The 18,450-nt window shown below is 44.8% G+C and overlaps 3 protein-coding genes across 4 annotated transcripts; 1 reads left to right on the top strand and 2 right to left on the bottom strand.

The window, feature by feature from the left end:
- Positions 1-14,380: 14,380 nt before the first annotated feature.
- Positions 14,381-16,486, bottom strand: ppk12 (pickpocket 12; the record flags this gene model as incomplete). Its single annotated transcript, NM_137828.1, has 7 exons — positions 14,381-14,664; positions 14,782-15,367; positions 15,420-15,508; positions 15,562-15,677; positions 15,729-16,010; positions 16,075-16,275; positions 16,335-16,486. The coding sequence occupies 7 exons, from the start codon at positions 16,484-16,486 to the stop codon at positions 14,381-14,383; spliced, it is 1,710 nt and encodes a 569-aa protein (NP_611672.1).
- A 501-nt stretch (positions 16,487-16,987) lies between these two features.
- On the top strand, positions 16,988-18,232 carry CG10344 (uncharacterized protein). 2 transcript variants are annotated; one of them, NM_166534.3, is made up of 3 exons: positions 16,988-17,283; positions 17,339-17,652; positions 17,711-18,232. In NM_166534.3, the coding sequence occupies exons 1-3, from the start codon at positions 17,052-17,054 to the stop codon at positions 17,759-17,761; spliced, it is 597 nt and encodes a 198-aa protein (NP_726201.1). In that variant the 5' UTR covers positions 16,988-17,051; the 3' UTR covers positions 17,762-18,232. The 2 variants fall into 2 exon arrangements, with proteins under 2 accessions (NP_726201.1, NP_611671.1); NM_137827.3 differs by having other exon boundaries at positions 17,339-18,232.
- On the bottom strand, positions 17,984-18,389 carry CG46442 (uncharacterized protein; the record flags this gene model as incomplete). Its single annotated transcript, NM_001382159.1, has 2 exons — positions 17,984-18,163; positions 18,222-18,389. 2 exons carry the CDS (start codon positions 18,387-18,389, stop codon positions 17,984-17,986), a joined length of 348 nt encoding a protein of 115 aa, NP_001369110.1.
- Positions 18,390-18,450: the final 61 nt, after the last annotated feature.

Here is an 18,450-nt window from a genome sequence, read left to right as displayed (position 1 = left end):
GCCTGCCCGGCTGGATGCTGGATTCTTTATTCTGGATGCTGGATGTTGGATTGCGGATGCTCCGCCCAGCCGGGAAAGTCACCCCGGGGAAACCCGCGGGCCAGGCTAAAACCGTAGCTTATTGTGTTTGCCGTAACGCGACTTTCGGGCCAAGGATTATGCCAGCATGTGCATAATAATTACATGAAAATATTTATTCACCTACACAGTCTATTTGCGAGCGCGAGCTTAAATCTAGACAGAGTAAACAAATTCCTTTGGCGGGCTAAAAAACTGATTAATTGACTAAAAACACAAATTGAATTGCGCTATCAAAGAGAAAAGTGTGTGTGTGCTGAGCTTAAATTTATTGAAATTGCATTTTAAATCGAGTCTTTATCTCTTTAATTTATTTCGCTTAAAGTTAATGAATATCAGAAGTGAATTGCTGCAAATATGAGAACAAATTTATAGTCAGCACTAGAAGGAAGATAAATGTTTTGACTAAAAATGAATAAAGAGCTATAATTTAAACTTTTGAAACAGATGCCAATTTATTTAAATTTATTTGTAACATCATTCTTTTTGCATTCCCTAATCCGAACTTTGACCGCTGGCCCCATTGAAATCCGCACAGTTGCAAGCTTCCCTTTATTTGCAACGAAAAGTGGCACTTAACTATTGGGAAGCCCTTCGGCGGTATAATCCAAGCACAATTAACAAAGCGTTCGTTTGTTCATTTGTCACGCTCCGCAAATCCTCAAAGAGCTCCTCCTGTCACCTGCAAATTTGGCTCCCAGCGAATTGTCCAGCTGGAGCGGTGCTCTCTTTGGCCGAGATTGCATCGCCATCGTCTGGATGGGACAATTAGCTTAACTATTCCACAATGTGCCAGCATGTTGAGACCATCCACCAGCCACCCATCCAACCAGCCAGCCAACCACGAACTACCTACCCTACCCATTGTGCAATTTTCAATTTTCCGCCAGCACTTTTCCGGCGCTTCTTTGGCCGCCATGCATGCAAGGGAAGCATAAAAAATAATTGGATTCAACTAAATTTGCAGCTCGCCACCGTTCGGCGATAGATTTCCATCTCCATCTTCATCTCGGCGAATGGACCCGCAGATGGGTGGAAAATGAAGAGCTAGGCATCCATTAAATCTCAATTAGGCCGCTTTGGATAGAAAAAAGGGCAAACGTTGATGTCATTATAATGAATTGGTAGCTGAATTCGGCTTTGAACCTTTTCTCAAATAATTTCAACTTATGGAGTTTCCGCTCGACTGGCCGACTGCTTCTTTGGGCAGGATGTGGCCCGAAAGGGGGGCGTGGCTGGAGCCGGGAGCCATAACCAGAACCAGAAGCAAAGCCAAGACGTGTGCGCAAGTTTTTCTAAAATAACACAGTCAGCGAAGAACAACGAACGGAACCACCCTGGAAAAACCAGGCAGAAGAAAAGTTTCCCTTTGTGTGTAACTTTGGCATTTGTTTTGTGTGTTTTAATAGAGGCAAACTTGATGGCGGCACTGCCAATTTATTGTGCTCCCTCTTTCCCGATGCCGGATCTCCATAGGTGAGGTTTCTTTTTTGGGGGGATTATGAAGGGGGATAAGCCTTTTATTTGGGCAATTCGGCTGGACCCGGGTAGACTGAAGTCATAAATATCAATTTTATTGCTCCTAATTTCGACAGAATGGTGCCCTGTTAACGTCCATCAAATGGCCGCACATTATTCATTGTTCGATTCCACCTAATGCACTCCACTCCCATTCAGCATATGCGCATGGCTCTGTGTGGACTTATCTGGCCGGAAAGTGCCCAATTACGTAACTTGTTTTCATTGGATTCCGTGTTTGCCTCCGAAAACAACTCCATAAATAACAGAGATTCTTTTTTTTTCCAAAAAAAGAAAAAGGGTAAACTTCGCTGCATTCCGCCAGCGGAGATAGGGAAATGTGTCAGTGATGCTCTACTTAAACTTTCTTTCTGGCGACCTTGCAAAGTGTCACTAAGAGTGCCAAACTAATGCACTCGCTTACGGCTATCACAGCTTTCAAAAGGCGAGCTAAGTACATCCTTAAGATCCTTAAAGATTTAATGAAATCAGAAATCTCATTGGACAGCGAAAACAATTCACTTTGGAGAAAAATGTTGTTTGCAAACTAATTGAATTCTTATACATAATTGGATGGTGTTCAAAGATAACTGTGTTATTTCAAATCAAAAAGGTCTGTTTAGAAAAACCACAATATATGTAGAAGGAATACGTTTTTTCCCTAAAGAACATATTCACAAAATATTTGGTACTTTTACTGCCAGAATAAATTGACAGTCAGAATGAAATACTATTTCACCACATGCTGTATGTATATTAAGATATCAGGACTACTATTAACCTTCAAATACAAACAATTATCTTGGTTTTACTGGTTAAGCAAACCTATTTGTTTTACGCACGACTGAATTAATTACAATAATCAAGAGTCGCCACCAGACCTTCGTCAGCAGTGATGTGCCAATCCTGTGCCAATCCCCATTTCCTGGCAGTTTCCAGTTGCCAGACGAAAACTGCTTACCTCACCACCGTCATCAAGTGGGGCTCTGGAAAGAAAAAATGTGTTTAGCCAAAATAAGAAATAACAAAATTGAATAACCAAGAGGCTGAGTGCCGGTGCCGGTGCCTGTGCATATCCATCAGGACACGCGCACAGTGAGAAAAATGTTGCATGCCACTTGGCCATTTAATGGTGCTCAATTCAAACACAACACGCAAATTCGAATGGGGCACACAGGAGGTATGGGCATACGTGAGAAATCAAAAATGTTCAACATTTACGAGGGAAACTGGAACTCAGCCCGTGGAGTATGGAATTGCTGCTGGGAACAGGATGGCGGGATTATCGAGCACGTACGAAAAATCGAATCGCAACGAATCGGATCGAATCGAATCGCATCGAATCGAATGGAATGGAATCGCAAGGAGAGGAAACGAATCGAGCAACTTCAAATTTAGATTGAAGTGTGCGCCGCCAAGGAAGGCAGAAAAAAAGCGGCGGGAAAAAATGGCTTGCAAGGAGGCAAGGGCTTCACCTTGTTAGCGGCTTGTTTGCTTTTCAATTTCGACTGCTGAAGCCGAAAACGGCAATAAATCCATCCACACAAGTGGCCCAAAAGGGGCCGCCAGGGTGTGAAGTATCCTTGACTGGAGCAGCTAGTGCAAGTGGAGCAGGACTCAGAACGCAGGACGAAGGACGAAGGACCTGAATGAATTAAGAGGGAGTCTGATGGTGCATTCCATATTTTGCATTCTGCCACGCATACCCTCCAAAACATCCGAGCATCCTGGCAACCCGACATATAGTTGGTGCAACATTAAAGGGGTCCTTTGGCCATATGGGGCCTTCAGTATTGGCCTGCCAAAAAATCGATGGCAACACAAAGTAAACGGACTGCAAACGGGGGGCTTCGTTTCCAGCTCCTCGCAGCATGTTTATTGGCCTGCAGCGGTGTTAACTTTGCCACATTCCCCGAAGATTTGGGCCGGGATCCTCCCCCCATCCCCGAATCACCCAGTTTGCTTCTGGCTAGCTGTGGCAGACAAACTATTGTCAGTGCAAATAAATCAACAGCGTTTTTTCTCCCTCAATTTATACAGACATCTGCTGTATTGAAACTAATATATCAATGCCCAAAAAAGTGCGCTACACTTTTTCACCCAAAGATTTTTGCGTTTATCCGTGCTGAAACAATTGTGGTTACAGTTTTTACTCATATTTTTGAGAATTATTTAAATGCATATTTGTATATTAATTGTGTTGCTTACTAAACCAAATCAAGTTGGTGTTTTTTGATAGCACGCAAAATTACTGAATAATTTAAATGCATACTAAACCTGCCAAAAGGTAGCATAGTAAAAACTAAAACGCATCAATAAAAAGTCTTTCTCAATTAACGCTTTTGTTTAAATATGCAAATGTAAGGCCCTTGTGGAATTCTAAAGCAGCGAATGTATTTATTATTTAATCAAGCTTTAATGCACCCTTTCCATTTAATAGTTAAAATTTATAATAGTCATTTTTATAGCTCAGCTGGTCACCTCAAGTGTTGCCCACTGTACTTGACACTTTGCCATCGAAACCACTCTTTCAACGAGCCATTTGGTCCTTATTGATCGACCGATTTAGTATTCATCGATTCGTAAAGGAGCGCTGTTTACACTCTACCCACAGCAAAGTCAATTTACACTGCCTACATTCTATGACTTGAGCTGGGCCAAGGTAGTAATTTCGTTGATTCAGGAACAAAGAACGAGGACCGACAAAAAAAAGGCGGCTCATTTGCATGGACTTCACGGATGATAGTAAAAGCGTACTCGAGCACGTGGAGTTCATCAATTTGGGAAGCGGATCGCTGCAGATATCTGGGTGGAATGTATATGCTTGGAAATACCTTTGCGCCTCGCGCGATAAATATTGCAGGTGCTATTTGTATGCCGGACAACGTGACTGGCCAAGGAAGGAGAGAGCAGTGCGAGGACCAGGAGCGGGAGCAGAAGCATGGCCTGGACCAGGATCAGGACACCCCAGACAAAATAATGCGATGCAAATTTCATGTAATCATATGCAAAGTCAGCCGGGCGACAGAAGGCAGGACTGAAGAACTTTACGTTCTCGGCAGGCGTGTCAAGGGTTTATTACGAGGTCACTGGGATGTGAAGTGCGAGCTGCGGGCTGTGAGCGGCACGATGCGAGATGCGCTGGCGAAGATGATGTTGATGAAGACGGAGTTGGCACGCAATTTGCATGCCAGAAACTGTAATGTATTTATGCGAGCATAAATATTCATCCGCCCAGTCAGCCAGAGTAATCAAATTAGAGCAAAAACCGCAATGGAGCTGCATGCAACTGCACAAGCTGGGCGACACGACACAGCCGGCTGCCTGGACGGATAGATCTTCGCTTAACCCGGGGACTCCCCGAAAATTACCAACTACTGCATCTCATTAAAACGTAATTCCACAGCCCCCATCCCATTGCCTGGCCCCCATCACATCTCATCTCATCACCGAAATGTCAAAGTGGGTCAGGGACAAAGATGTCACCGCCAAGACACTTGCTCGTGCTCCTCCGAGAAATCATGGGTGGTGGTGGTGGATGTTGTGGTGGATCCATCGCGTCTTCACTTAGCTCGTTATGAACATTTCATGCACATTAGGCGACTTAATGAATTGCAATCAGACGAATTTGTGCTTTCAATTAGTGGCCCCGAATCGGGAGCGCTAAATTTGGATTAAATAAATGGCGTCAACGCAATTAGGTCGCTGACTGCAGTTAATTGATGATCAACTGAGCAAATACTTGGTGGGGCAAGCCCCCACCGCAGCTGCAACTGCCAGTGCCACTGCAAATGCAACTGAAATTGCAGCTGCAACACCCTGGAAAACAACAAACGCCAGAAGCACGAACTGCGAACCACAAGAGCAGAAAGCCGCAACACAAATCTTTAATGCCGATTCCACCGCAATTTGCACTTAAACAGTGGTTGCAAAACGATTTGGTTGGCACGCCTTCAGATTCAATTACTAAGTGTTGTTTTTGGCTATTAAATTAGTGGGGAGAATTAATAAATTTATTTTATGATAGGTCAGGTTTAACTCTAACCTCCAAAGTGTCATATTATATTATGGTTTTTTAAAAATATTGGTAAGCAATTCCTCGAAAACTTAAACAAATTCATAATGATAATATACTCAAACCACTGTGCATCTCCTTTATACAGTCACAAAAAAGTACCTAATGAGGATTAAAAAATATTATTTCAAAACTGCGCAATATTTGGCATGATTTAATTAGTTTCAAATAGCCACCAGCAGTACATTCTGCACAATGCTGGTTATTAAATTAACTCAGCCATATGCATTACTGCCACTAAAATATTTGATGGTACTTGTATTTCTTCCAGAGTTTCCAGTGCTTTGGATCCACTGTGCCCAGGCGAGCAATTGAAGAGGAGCGAATGAGAGGTGTATAGCAATTGGGCGACGACCGCAAAACTGTATTGAAATTTGCGGTCAATGCAAAACAAATCTCAACTCCATTGCTCGACTGGGCAAACAGGTTGTGGATAGAGGGGGGGTGGAAAATTGTGGGGCCAAGAGGGTGGGTCGGAAAGTGGCAGACGACGGCTGGGGAAAAGGGAAAGGCAATTGTGTTTTCAATTGATTTGCTCGGAATTGCATTTGGCATTGCATTGGCAAATAGGTTGCTTTGGGCCCCCTAGGAGTAGCAGGATTCGGAGACGGATATTCGGTGGGCGGGGTAGAAGGCGAAGGGCCCTCGGCGGCATCCTTGTTAATCAAAGAGTGGCTGAAGTCCCGACTCCAAGCTCCCAGCACCCAGCACCCAGCACCCGGCGCCCGAGGTAAGTGAAAGGCACTTAACGAATGTTGGAGGACAGGAACGGAGCATGCCTAATTTATGGGCAACATGGCATTAAGTTAATTATTTATGCCCGGCCAGACACGAGGAGCCGGGACTTGGATGGCCCCCGCGTCCCTGGTCAAATCCCGTTTCCCGGACGAGAGCAAAAAATCGGTTGGACAACGGGGACAACGCCCAAGTGTTGTTCTTTAATTTCAAAGTGATAAAAAATTAACACGACAGACTGAGTGGAAGTCCAAGGACGCAGGGCCCACAAAAAAGTGGGCGGGGGATGAGCAATGTTCCTTCTATTCGGCGGGGCGAGGCGAGGCGACTCTGTGCCATTAGTGCGTCTCCACTTCCGCCACTCTGCTGGCCACTTCCTCTTCCCCAGCCACTTTCCCACCCACATTTAGTGCCACTTCCACTTCCACTTCCACTTTTGCCACCGCAGTATCACTTGAGGTGTGAATGGAGGAGCTCACCCGGAGTGAGACACATTGGATTCGGAGGTCTAGGGAACCGGAGGTCTGGCTGGGTCTGCTGGCGGTCGTGCTCGGGCTGTCAGCGAAATGATTTATTTTTGTTATTAAATTTTGGCTCGGCATTTGAATGCGGACTCTAACATGCTGATTGCCATTATTTGACGACAGAATGAAGCCGTTGGGGAAAAGTTGCTGGCAGGCCCCCCGGGCTGAGCCATAAATTGAAACATATGGAGAGTTTCAGCAGTCCGATTGCGAAATGGAAATGGAAAATTTTCAAGAATTCACCATTCAACATAATGACGGGCTCTTTAAACTGACTTTTGGTTGTTCGAATGCTATGGGACGGACTGTGGAGAAGGAATTTCCACTGTCCGTATATCAATCAATTGCTTATCCACATCTGTCGGCTGTCTGGGGCAATTTTTTTGCGATGCCTACAGATGCCATCTATCATTTGGCCGGACACAACGAAAGACAACTGGCTCTGGCCTCTGAGCCTTGTTTATTTACTCGAAAATATATTTCTTGGCTTATTTTTATACGTACATGTTCTTTTGATTGTTTATCGTGGCCCATTCACCTGGACCACTTTAAGTGGGCCAACGTGTGGTATACTTGATGTGTGGCATTTAAGCGTTGCGAGCAGAGAGATGGAACTGCTTGAAACGGATGTGGATGTGGTGGGTGGAACTGAGGGGGCTATCCTAACCGAGCTAAGCATTCTTCTAATATGCACACATTTCACACTGTTCCTTATTGTTTTTTTTTTATGGCTCCCCTGGCACCAGGACGCATAAAAGACCAATGGTGCTGGAGGGGGCGTGGCAGATCTCGGGGGCATACAGATGAGCAGTGCGCTCGGATGGGATGTGTGCTATGCTAATCAGGCAGTCCCGAAAGCAAAGGGAACTATTCCTCTACACTAGTTCCCATGCATTTTGGACTTTGCTTGGGCAAATCGCAATTATTTAACCGCTTCCGACAGCTCGGCAATCCAATCCAATTCGTTGAAAGGCAATTGAAATGCAAATCGTAATCAAATAACAAATCATAACTGAAGGCATGTCTAGCTTTTTATGCCCATTTTACGGCCCTCGGTCTCCGTGGCCTCTTCCACAGCACTTCACACCTGAGCTACCAGCCAGCCAGCCAGGTAAAAAAAACAGAAGAAATTGGGAACAAAAAAAAAGAAAAACCACCTTCCCAGGACACCGTGCCGCAGGGTTAAACGGTACCCGTTATTTGCTTTGGTTGTGGCAACAGAAACAACAACCCAACCGAACCACCAAAAAGGCACAAGGGAGGTATTACCAAAAAATACGTAGGGCGGAAAAATCGCGGAAGAAATGGTTCTGCCGCAGACCTTTAAGGCTGGAGAAAATCAAATTGGTTACCGGAACGAAAGTCAGGCTTTAACACATAATTTTACAAAGACACAAAGTTTTAAGTTTCTTTAAAGGGCCGAAAAGAGAATCGTTAAGCCAAATACTCGTAGCAAGCCAAATGAATAATAATTTAAACATAATACTTTTGAAAATAATGACTCAGATATAATATTTGCACAGTGGGGTTATCAAGGGCGTTAAAATAAATCTCAAGTAAATTGCTGAACCGAAGCATTCAACATGAAAAACTTAAATAAAGTTCTCAGACCCAACAACGAATCGAAAATAACCATTTTTCATGCCAGCACAAGGCCAACGTGGCTTAATCTACACGTGCTCGCGACTTCGAACCACTGCGATTCCGTGGATGCAGTGCAGCATGCGCTGCAGATAACTCGATAGCGGCACTTAAAAAATAATTTAGCAATTTCCAATATCTAGTTACGGATACCGACACGGCTATCATCCGCAGACAGCTGTCAACATTAGCGCCATTTCCTAGAAGCCACCGCCTTTTTTTTTATTGGATGCGTAAGTTGGTGGTGTCCATGGCGGCGTGGTAAGGGAGAAAATAAAGCGAAAATCCCGACATGAGCACGTGCAATCGCTCAAACCAAAAAACAAACTGGCAACGGGAGGAAAAAAAATGCGAGAGGAAAAATGGAAAAGTTGGCAAACATGCACATACAGCGGATATAAGTAATGTACTAAGTGGCCAGAGGGCAGAATCTGGAATATGTTATATGATGCCCTGGCTTCGATGTCTTGGGCAATTTCCGACAGATGCGGAGCACACATTCACAAAAAGTGCAATCGCATGATGTAACCATTTTTGCCACAGTGCCCACAATCAGTGGGAGTGAGTCAGAAGCTGACGATCAATTTCTGATTACCAGTCCACTCGAATGTGAACACCCCGTAGCACTGGAGGGCACTGAAATAAAGAAACAGCAGCCAACAGGCAACAGCAGTGACAATTCAGGAAGCCAGGGTCCTGGAACCAGGCAGCTCAAATGTGCAACCATGCCGTAATTACCCAACTAACTGAAGCACTTGCACATGCCATTGTGGCCCGACTGGGTGGATTTTTGCATAGCAGTCCGGAGACCGGAGCTGTGGAAAACAGTTTAGTCGACAAAGTCATTCACTCATTGCCATGTGATGACACGGGCCGGAGCTCCTCGAGTGCCAAAGAGGACTCGGCGGAGGATTCGGAATGGGAATGGGAATGGGGCTGGGCTGGGCCGGATCCGGAGGAAGACAGGCCTGGCATTTACACAGTCGGATGATTTAGATAAACAAGACATGAGCTGTCACGCAAAGGAAACAGAGAAAAAAAAAGCTGAAACACTAAAGGAGGGTAGAACAAAGCGGGCCGAGATAGCGAGCCAAGTCCTTAAGGAAAAGCCCCTGAAAGTAGTTATTATTACGCAGGATAAAGCCAGGAGATTAGGAAAAGCTGCGATTCCCATTCACCGCCGATCGCACTGACTTTTCTCTCTCGCTCTACCTCTCCGTCCCTCCGCAGAACAGGACATCCAGGACATTCAGAACAAACAGGAGGCGGTAAAATGAATGGCCAACGATTTATTTGCAGCTCAGCTTTATTTGTCGTTTAATTAGCGCTTAGTTGCATCAAATTCGAAATGAATGCGAAAATCATAGGGATATATTGGGCGTGGGCCAAGTTCATCAAATCAGTTAATAAATAGATGAAAAATTTATCAATTCGCGCACTGTCACATTCATTTGACTGGCCAACGAATTATATTGCAAAACCACTGGAAGCCTGGGTTTTGGTCAAATATCCGCTGCACTCAGGAAAATTCTTTAATTTCCCTAGAAATTCGGAGTACCAGTTCTTTACATCCAACTAGAAAAATACCTATGGTAGAAACCAAAAAGCAGTTGGTATAACAATTTTTAAAGTTTTTTCTTACATGTAACATAACAATACTACTCATTTTGATTAAAAATCAAATTATTATCCATTTTGACAGACAATTTTTGCATGTGTCATGTGATATGGTAGGCATAAAATGGATTTTAAATGGAATTTCTAGATCAATTAAAACCAATTGTGCAGCAAATGGAACCCGAACTGCCAACAGGGCGTATGAGTGGCTTTTGTTAATGGAAAGTCGAAATAAATAGCTGAATAGCATTGTTGAAGTATCAATTGGTACAGCATCATCAGGCCTAATTCCATTTATCAAATTTTCGTTGTTTTCGTTTTGGTTTCAGGATTTCGTAGACCCCAAAAAAGAGGGGCCGCTGCTCAACTGTTGTGGCCGACCATCTGTGGAGGACTAAAGCTGAAGTTGGCTTAATTGTGGATGCTGTCCCCCTTTTTGGGGATTCTGCGCACTGAGTGCTCCTAGAAAAACTGGGAACACTTTGCATTCAAAACAAAACACTTGAATAACAATCACTCCGCTGGCTCTTTTCAGGAAGCGATTTCTGAAAACTCACTTTCCATATTTTAGAATACAATTATTAAGCATATATTTATATAGATGTTTGCAGGCTCCACCCGCCGATTACATATTCACAAAGGCATACTTGTGCGCATTAGTAAAATAAAGGACACAGTGGGAATGTCCTTGTGGCGGCACCGCAATGGATTTAAAATGTTAAGCCTCCTGTCGGCAAGCGTGAAAAGTCAACTCTTAAAAATGAAATATTGTTTAGCGCACGAGGGCAAATTGCGGTGCGGTTAAGCCCACTCTCACTGCCCCAAACCCACCCCTCACACTCCGATCCCTTGGTTTTCCGTGGCGCCCCGCCTTAACCCATGTTTTTGTGTGTGTCCGGCCGTGCGCAATTGTACGATTAGCCTAATGAGGTGTACAGGGCTCGGAGTCCTGATTGATGGTCCTGATTATTCAGCCTGACGGGGTTATCCCTCCTTCCGCGACCCTCGACCCTCGACGAAACACCCGCTCAAACATTTGACGCCCACTGCCGTGAATTCTATCTGTCCGATGCAAAAGCCAAAATGCATTTTTAAGCCCAGAATGTCGCCTGTGGCGCTGCATGTGTAAAATTACCCAATTCCAAATGCATTTCGGTGCATTAGGCAGGTGGGGCACTGGAATTTGCATATTTGCAACGAGTTTTCAGCTCCGCCGCCGGCAGAACCTCAAATATGAGCAGTGTGATATGGGATACACATAGGTGATTGCCATTATGGCAGCGGCAGAAGCTAGATGCTATTGCTGCAGGGTTCCATTAGCCGAAATATTATAACAGACTTGCACGTTGCGGGGGCAAATATGGCTTTCGGAGTGCCAGACGTCAAAACGCTATGAGAACATATCGATGCACTTTGTGCTGTGGGGGCGAAAATGCCTTCACTCCCTTCAAAATGCCACATTTCATATTTCCATATACTCAGAGCGCCAATTTAACATGCCATAAATTATGCAATCAAATGCTGCCGAATATAAAGGTCAGCTGTAAAGTTTAAAGTTTTGTTTACGATTTCCGTTTTCCTACGAAGTTGGCTCACTTTTGCCTTCAGTCGTCTGCCTTCATCGCCAAGCTGTCCGTCCGGTCCAATGGGGCGGATGTGTGATATTTTATACATTACTCTTTCAACCTCAATGACGGCTTGTTGCATGCAGCGCTAGGATGCTGATGCGGATAGGCAGGCGGCGGCAGAGGAGAAGAAACGAATCAGCAGCGACAACACTTCTTGGTGACACATTCATAATCCAGCTTTCTACACGAAAACATCATAAAATATGAACAAACACTTCCGAGACACTGACAAGAAGTTTTAATTGCTTTTCCGCATGCAACTACCACTTCTCTCTAGGGAGTGTATGTAATTTTGCAGAGCTTCCTCGACATTCGATCGGATTCTTCGCCCCACCGTGCTGCAGCCTTGCAGCATACATATATATTGCCACATAGTATGGTATAGTACCGATTTATACCTTCATCACCATGCCACACAGCATCAGGGCATCTTGGCGCACGTGCAGCATTTACGCAGACGATTTCGAGACTACGTTTTGATGAATCCACTTCATGCATAACTGAGCCGTGCGGTGCGACAGGAAGCGGAAGCCCTAAAGTTGACAATAGTTGGAAGCTGTCGCACTTGCTGGAACCCTTCATCCAAACAACCCGACAACCTGACAGCCCATCAGCCCACACTAGAATCAAATATTTATATCTTAATCAGGTGGCTGCGCCTCGAGGAAAGATGGAGTTAGTGGCAAAACTTTATTGTCAACTTGATAACTTTCGCACCAAAATTTGCTGTTAATTACTCGTGTGCGCAGCGCTCTTTTCCCCCGAAACTTTTGCACCAAAAACTAACCAACGCCAGGGCTTTAAGGATTATTTGTGGTTCGGATTCAGATTCAGCGTTTTAATGGCATAATTTTTCATTCAGTGCCAAAGTTTGTCAGCATCCACGGGGAGAATTGGCTCGTTAACGCGGCCATAAAGAATTGAATCCGGTTCTGCACTTGACATTTACGAAGCTCCTGCTCGGGCTTGTCTAGAGTTACATCTGTAACTGTAAAGGGGGAGTTCCCCCACCAAGTCTAAATAGATACACAGTGCGCCAGGGAGCATGTCGTAATCATTTGCACCAGTTGTCTTATCGCCTGAAAGATGGTCGAGCGCAAAGCTTTTTGTACTCGGTTTTAGATGGCAAACCCCACGTCCGCCGCAACCTACAGTGCATTCCGAAATTGTCGGACATTTGTAGGCAAATAAATGTTGGCGAAAGGTAATCTCATAAGCTGACGTAGATAAACAGCAGTTCGGAGGGCAAACAGCTTTTAACTGGCCACTGAATAAGCAGACTAAGAGGGGAATCTATTAAATTCTCCAGTGAGATATCCGCTGAATCGAACGACTTATGGCCATGGCGCACACTGTTGGCCAACAGCACATTGTTGACTTGCCGTAAAAACACCAGATGGAATGCACGTGAAAACATCAAGAGCGATGCAATTTCGCAAATTGTCTTCAACTGTGCGAATGCATTTCATTCCATTTTTGCTCCTGCCGCCATTGCTGCTTAGGCACCATTCCTCCCACTCCCACTCGGCCTCCTCCTACGGCTGTTTAAGACCTCCATCCCACTCAGATGGAGGACCATGATGGATGGCAGAGGATGCTGCAGAGAAAACTGTGCCGCAGAATTCATACAGTTATGCAGGACGAGCTGTGTACCGGGGCCGTGCGAAATTAGTCGCTTTATGTGCAGGTTGAGGTCAGCAATTAACGCTCAGAAACCGGAGCACGATGTACCAAGTGCAAGACGACGCAGAAATGTGCCATCTTCAAGTGCTCTAGAGGATGTGGATGCGGAAGGCCGGGCGGATTGGGGTGGTTCGAAGCTATTCTTGTTTTACTGCCGGAATACGTACAATGTACTGCTGGCATATAAGAACTTACGCACCCGCATTTAGGCTAGGACTGACTGGCTGCCTTGGCCAAAAGTAATTTCGCCCAAAATGCTCTTATTGGCATAAAATATATGGCATTAACACAAACGAACGCAAAAACTAAAGCAAGGGCTGTCCCCATAACCGGGAAACTTGGTTAATTGCATTAGGCGCTAGGGTATTCCATTACCGACCTTCACTCGGGCACATCTGCTCCAGCTGCGGGAGTTCCTTTGGGAAAAAGTTGATGGGGCAGTGAAGGAGTTCGCATGCTCATGTGCATATCAAACTTTCCACTTTAAGACTGTTTAACCGAGTCAAAAAGTTCAGTTTGGAATTGAATCGAGTCTTTAACACCGCGCTGTAACTTACTTTCAAGAAAGTTATGTTTAGTTCAATAAAAGGTAATTATTGAACATCCTGCAGGATATTAATTGTTTATTTCTCACTTTAAATTAATCTGCTAACAAATGATTGAGAATGTTTTGTTCCAAATGCAGTACTTAAATATAAATCGCTTTTAGTTCCGATTTAAATCAATTATTCCGGCCTTTGTTGCTGATAAAATGAAATTGAAAACCATAAACTAGCTTCCAGTCATAATGTTTTTCTCTTTTATTTCATTACTGGCATTGACAGATTACATTTGTTTTCCTACTCCGGATTACATACACATAATTTCTCGTGTGTTGTAATTTATTGGTAATTTAATCCTTTCGTACTTTTAGCATTTTCGTAGGCACTTATTGAAACACCTTTGGGATACAGCTCTTTTGAGTGCCAGAAACTGGGGTTGTCTGAAGATTGTCCTTTTTCAATACCGAAGGCATTGTGTTTGAGGCTCTTCTCTGAGTCCACATGAGATGACCTCTTCCAAACGAAAAGCTCAGCGAGTGGTTTTAAGATCAAGAAGTATAGGATCTCGGCCAGGGAGATGACACTAAAGCCCATGAACAGACCCATTACACCACCGACGTTTGCTGAAATGATAGAACTAGTCACTAAATCTAATGGATTGAATAAATTGAGCCCATTGAGCTAATGACTAATTTAACAGATCCCTATGTTCCTGTAACTTGAAAATAGTATTTACTCACACAAGAACTCTGTCAATCCCACGTATGCATTCTTGGTGTTTCCATAGTAGACCGACTCCCGGAAATAAACGTTTATCACGGCAATATTCTTGCTGAGATAGGACTTGTTGAAGCTCTCCACCAGCGCGTTGGCCAGCTGGAAGTTGTTGGAGGCCAGCGGGAAGGAGAAGCCACTGGCCAAGTAGTTGAGATCGAAGCAACTGGGCAGGCACTGCTGGCGGCACTTGGCCCAACCAGGTCGATTGGACGCCCTCTGTGCCCGTCGCACACAGGACGTGTCCCCCATGGAGCAGATGCTGGCGTTGCTGTAGATGAGCGGATGGTCGAACGGAATGCAGGAGCAGGTGTCGTAGAGGAATGCGGCCAGGCACTCGTTCTCGCAGTTGAGTCGCGTATAGATACGATAAAAGATCAGCTCCTTCTCGTTCTTGAACAGGCACTGCCGGCCATCGCGGGATATAGATCGAATGGCCGGAACCGCCTCGGCACGAACCATCTCAATTCGATAGTTGGTTTCGTAGCCAATGGCTGAGATGAGGCCCGCCTCCTTCACCTTGGGAACTTCGATGGGATTGTGAAAGTAAACCTGGAAATGGCGGGTATGATGGGTAAAGGCAGTATGTATATTAAAGGCTTACTTTAAAACCAGGTCCATTGGTCGAAGAGCAATAGTATTCGCCCATCTCAGCATCAAGTACGGCAGTAAATCCCAAGGTGATACCAGTGCCTATAGTACATATTTGAAATACTCTATTCATTAACGATTCTCTGATATTTTACCACTAGCGGTGGCTGGATAGAACTTGGGGGGCAATTGTTCCGGATATCCTGACTCCGGATCCCACATAACACTTTCAAACCCATCAGAGTTCGTCAAGTTCCGGTTGTTATTTGCACTGTCAAAACAATAAATCAATTATTTTAATTTAATGAACCCATCTAGTTACAATGGCTTGTAGAGATATTCCGGTGGTTGAAAATTGAAGACGCAACACAGGCCCTCATCCGTCAGGATCTGCTGAAACAGTTGCGAACAGTTTCGCTCCACGGCACTGAATCTACAAAAAAGCAACATTCTCTCGCAGGACTGCGAGTGATTTGAAACAAATTCGGATATCTTCAGGTTGTTCGTGACAAAATTCGAAGCGGAGAACTCCTCATCAGCCTCACTGGATTCCCAGCTATCCGATTCACATAATAGCTTCAGAAGGGCACTTTCATTGGAGCCCCTGGAACATAATTTAATTTCAAAATGATGGATGGACGATTGCCTTAGAGGAAAACCGAACTTACTCTCTGTAATTGGCTACCAGACTCCTCTGCACCTGGTTCATATTGCATATGGTTATTGCCGGAAAAGGAACCTTCAAAATGGAGGTGGCCTGTGGGCTGATGCCGATTATAACCGGCGTGCTATCCCACTTCACATAGATGTTCGATATGAGGTGCACCGTGATGATGAGGGCGGTGACAAAGGAGCCAAGGAAAAACGATCTAAAAAGGGTTTTGCAAATGTAGCTCAAAATCCGCACTTGGATGTGCTCCTTTCCCACCTCTCCCAGCTACTCAGGCCGGAATCGCCCACAAACTTGAGTCCATGCAGACTAGTCTGGTTGAGGAACTGCCGCAGACTCCTGACGAAGCTCTTCAGCAGAAATAACGAGGATCCCTGCCTTTCCGTTCCGGCTGACGGCGACGGTTCCATAGCGAACTGTTTACTTAATGACCCTTGACACCTGCATAAATACTTGATATCGCAAGCAATCAGGTGTCGGCACACTTATTAAAGAGGCATGTAATTAAGGTTTTACCCCGATTACGGCGGCATTCGAAGGAGTGAATCCTTTCAAGTTAATTAAATTCTCAATGCTGGCTTGCCGTTGGCGTTTAAATGTATATGTATGTATTCATGGCACACGCCATCAAGCATACGACGTGTGGCCCGTCTTGATAACATGTATAAGTGCATGGCCGCAGTTTTACACCACCCCGCGCTTGATATCAAACTTTAATTCGGTTAGCTTTGGAGTTTATCAAATTATATTGAACTCGGGTTCAATGAATCACATTCAATCATACTGAACGCAAACTTTTCGCCGCAAAAACATAGAAAGCGAGCTTTTTACCGGCGACCCATTAGCTTTGGCCTCGAAAGCTTGATAAAATAAAGCTCAACCGCACGTGATGTTACAGCAACCGGTTATCAAGTTAGTTCTCTTTCTGACATATCGGAGATCGGTGCCTATTTATTTACCTTAGTAGCACAGATCATGAGAATCCGGAGCAACCCAATGCCCAGCCGGATGGTGGACATCTTGTGCTTCCTCATCATTGCGGTCTTTCTCCCGGTGGTGTTTATGTTCGAGATTGTGGTGGTGCTGCCTGCCTTCCATGAACCGGGTGGCTTCTTCCACACCTTCACCTTTCTTATGGCCATGTTCCTGGTGTTTAACATCAAGGGAAACATGATTGCCTGCATGATGATTGACACAAGTGTAAATGGTAAGTCGCAGCAGGTCTTATAATAAATCCGATAAAATGCATATCCCATTTCCAGTGAAAAAGGTGGAACCACCATCGGATCAGTTGAATTGGCGTGAGTGCGGCGAGTGCCAGAAGCTAGCACCACCCAGATCTTGGCATTGCAAGGCCTGCAAAGTGTGCATTCTGAAGCGGGATCACCACTGTATCTACACCGGCTGCTGCATTGGACTCAGAAACCATCGCTTCTTCATGGGCTTTATATTCTATCTCTTCGTGGGATCAGTTTACGCACTGGTGTACAACTCCATATACATGTGGGTCATCCACGGCCACATCTACAGCAACTGGGTGACGGTGTTAAAACTCGCCTGCCCCATGTTACACCTGGTAACGGGCAGTTTTTGGACCAACATGTACCTGGTCTTCTACAGCTTAAATATTTTAGCTCTGGCTTATGGAGTCCTCCTCCTGGCCTACCATGTGCCCATTGTTTTAAGGGGCGGTGTTTCCGCCGATCGCACTAAGGAGAGCAAAGAAAAGTACGACAGAGGAGTGTATCAAAATCTAAGGAGCGTTTTTGGAAACCGCATGCATTTAGCGTGGCTGTCCCCACTGATTCGCAGCGATCTGCCGGAAGACGGATACCACTGGAATGTCCCTACGAACAAACAAGACTAAGACTGATTAGGATCTAGGATAAATATCTGCTGTGCAGTTCCTACCTGGGGATCCCGTAAATGACTACTGTGACTTTGGCAACCTCTGGCTGGTTAAATGTTAGTCTTAAGATAGTGAAGTTGTAACCAATACCGCCGGACAGAACGGACGCCTGGCCTTTCCATTCCATTTCACTTTCATCGATGACCAATATCATGTTTATATGAAAGCACATGCTACCCTGTACAAAAATACCTAAGAGATCTTCCACTTTATTTAAAGTAATATATTTAAAATACCTTTTGTGTGTACTTCACGTCTACGAAATCCACAAATTCAGTGGTGAATATTTCAGTCTCATATATGGGAACAGCTAGAAAGTGCAGCATGCCAAATTGTACGGAGTGGCATGCAACTTCTGCATAAGCAAGTATTGCCAGCAGCAACAGACCACACGTATTGGCCATTTCTAAAAACTAAACCCATCATTCTTTGTTACCACACCTGCGCGGCCAATTGTCCCCGTCT

This window comes from Drosophila melanogaster, chromosome 2R, assembly GCF_000001215.4.
Source record: "Drosophila melanogaster chromosome 2R".
Classification (NCBI taxonomy): Eukaryota; Metazoa; Arthropoda; class Insecta; order Diptera; family Drosophilidae; genus Drosophila; species Drosophila melanogaster.
This window is presented reverse-complemented; position numbering and strand designations above follow the sequence as displayed.

What these genes read in the sequence shown, in the direction of transcription:
- CG10344 (NM_137827.3), top strand. Translation starts at nt 17,052, where the DNA reads ATGAGAATCCGGAGCAACCCAATGCCCAGCCGGATGGTGGACATCTTG. An exon ending in GATTGACACAAGTGTAAATG is followed by an intron (nt 17,284 to 17,338) that starts GTAAGTCGCAGC and finishes TCCCATTTCCAG; the next exon opens with TGAAAAAGGTGGAACCACCA.